Source organism: Scylla paramamosain, unplaced genomic scaffold (assembly GCF_035594125.1).
Source record: "Scylla paramamosain isolate STU-SP2022 unplaced genomic scaffold, ASM3559412v1 Contig4, whole genome shotgun sequence".
Taxonomy (NCBI): Eukaryota; Metazoa; Arthropoda; class Malacostraca; order Decapoda; family Portunidae; genus Scylla; species Scylla paramamosain.
The window spans coordinates 1395001-1397500 of NW_026973669.1; the positions used below are offsets into that span (position 1 = coordinate 1395001).

General features: G+C 44.5%; 1 protein-coding gene across 4 annotated transcripts in view; it reads left to right on the forward strand.

Moving 5' to 3' along the window:
• LOC135096424 (rhodopsin, G0-coupled-like) overlaps positions 1–2500 on the forward strand; it is a 47886-nt gene that overhangs the window by 39929 nt on the left and 5457 nt on the right. For all 4 annotated transcript variants that reach the window (XM_063997928.1, XM_063997926.1, XM_063997929.1 and 1 more), the window contains one exon: positions 205–341. In XM_063997928.1, the coding sequence (XP_063853998.1) occupies positions 205–341 (137 nt within the window). The remainder of the gene's footprint in view (positions 1–204; positions 342–2500) is intronic.

Sequence of the window (2500 nt, forward strand, 5' to 3'; positions counted from 1 at the left end):
AGAGAGAGAGAGAGAGAGAGAGAGAGAGAGAGAGAGGAGAGAGAGACATAACCTAACCTAACCTAACCTAACCTAACTAACCTAACCTCACCTCACCTAACCTCACCTCGCCTTGCCACGCCTCACCTGGCCTCACCACGCCCCCGCCCCCGCCCCGTCCCGCCCCGCTCCGCCTCGCCCCCGCCTCGCCCCGCCCACACCCAGGCCTGGTGATCTTCTGCTTCCTGGTGCAAGTGGCGGGCCTGGTGATCTGTTACTCCAAGATCTTCACCAAGTCCCGTCGCCTGTACCTCCGTAGGCCCAACCTCTTCCCGCCTGATGCCAACGACGAGTACAGTGCGGTAATTGTTGTTGTTGTTGTTGTTTGTGAAGGAGGGGCACCGGCCAAGGACAACAAAATTATAATAAAAGAAAAAAAGGCCCCTGAAGAGCCGGACCCCGAAGTCAAAAGCGGTCGTCAAAAATTAGATAAGTGTGTTGAAACCACCACCTTGAAGGAATTCAAGTCACAGGAAGGAGGAAATACAGAAGCAGGCAGGGAGTTGCAGAGTTTACCAGAGAAAGGGATGAAAGTTTGAGAAAACTGGTTAACTCTTGCATTAGAGAGGTGGACAGAATAGTGGTGAGAGAAAGAAGAAAGTGTTGTGCAGCGAGGCCGCGGGAGGAGGGGGAGGCATGCAGTTAGCAAGATCAGAAGAGCAGTTAGTATGAAAATAGCGGTAGAGAAGACAGCTAGAGATGCAACACTGCGGCAATGAGAGAGAGGCTGAAGACAGTCAGTTAGAGGGAGAGGAGTTGATGAGACGAAAAGCTTTTGATTCCACCCTGTCTAGAAGAGCAGTATGAGTGGAACCCCCCAGACATGTGAAGCATACTCCATACATGGACGGATAAGGCCCCTGTACAGAGTTAGCAGCTGGGGGGGGGGATGAGAAAAACTAGCGAAGACGTCTCAGAACACCAAACTTTATAGAAGCTATTTTAGCTGGGAGATGAGATGTGAAGTTTCCAGTTTTGATTATAAATAAAGGACAGACCGAGGATGTTCAGTGTAGAAGAGGGGGACAGTTGAGTGTCATTGAAGAAGAGGGGATAGTTGTCTGGAAGTTTGTGTCGAGTTGATGGATGGAAGAATTGAGTTTTTGAGGCATTGAACAATACCGAGTTTGCTCTGCCCCAATCAGAAATTTTAGAGAGATCAGAAGTCAGGCGTTCTGTAACTTCCCTGCGTGAAATGTTTACTTCCTGAAGGGGTTGGACGTCTATGAAAAGACGTGGAAAAGTGCAGGGTGGTATCATCAGCGTAGGAGTGGATAGGACAAGAAGTTTAGTTTGAAAGATCATTGGTGAATAATAGGAAGAGAGTGGGTGACAGGACAGAACCCTGAGGAACACCACTGTTAATAGATTTATGAGAAGAACAGTGACCATCAATCACCGCAGCATTAGAACAGTCAGAAAGGAAATTTGAGATGAAGTTACAGAGAGAAGGATAGAAACCGTAGGAGGGTAATTTGGAAATCAAAGCTTTGTGCCAGACTCTATCAAAAGCTTTTGATATGTCCAAGGCAACAGCAAAAAGTTTCACCAAAATCTCTAAAAGAGGATGACCAAGACTCAGTAAGGAAAGCCAGAAGATCACCAGTAGAGCGGCCTTGACGGAACCCATACTGGCGATCAGATAGAAGGTTGTAAAGTGATAGATGTTTAAGAATCTTCCTGTTGAGGATAGATTCAAAAACTTTAGATAGGCAGGAAATTAAAGAAATAGGACGGTAGTTTGAGGGATTAGAGCGGTCACCCTTTTTAGGAACAGGTTGAATGTAGGCAAACTTCCAGCAAGAAGGAAAGGTAGATGTTGACAGACAGAGCTGAAAAGAGTTTGACTAGGCAAGGTGCAAGCACGGAGGCACAGTTTCGGAGAACAATAGGAGGGACCCCATCAGGTCCATGAGCCTTCCGAGGGTTTAGACCAGCGAGGGCATGGCAAACATCATTGCGAAGAATTTTAATACGTGGCATGAAGTAGTCAGAGGGTGGAGGAGAGGGAGGAACAAGCCCTAAATCGTCCAAGGTAGAGTTTTTAGCAAAGGTTTTGAGCAAAGAGTTCAGCTTTAGAAATAGATGTGATAGCAGTGGTGCCATCTGGTTGAAGTAGAGGAGGGAAAGAAGAAGAAGCAAAGTTATTGGAAATGTTTTTTGGCTAGATGCCAGAAGTCACCGGGGGAGTTGCTATTATTATTATTATTATTATTATTATCATTATTATTATTATTATTATTATTATTATTATTATTATTATTATTATTATTATTATTATTATTGTATACTAGTAGTAGTCTTAGTTTGCATTATTATTATTTTTTTTCATTTACCTCTATTAATTCATCTCCGTCATTTCTATTCATTTATTTATATTCGCAGTCTTATATTTGTATCTCTCTCTCTCTCTCTCTCTCTCTCTCTCTCTCTCCTCTCTCTCTCTCTCTCTCTCTCTCTC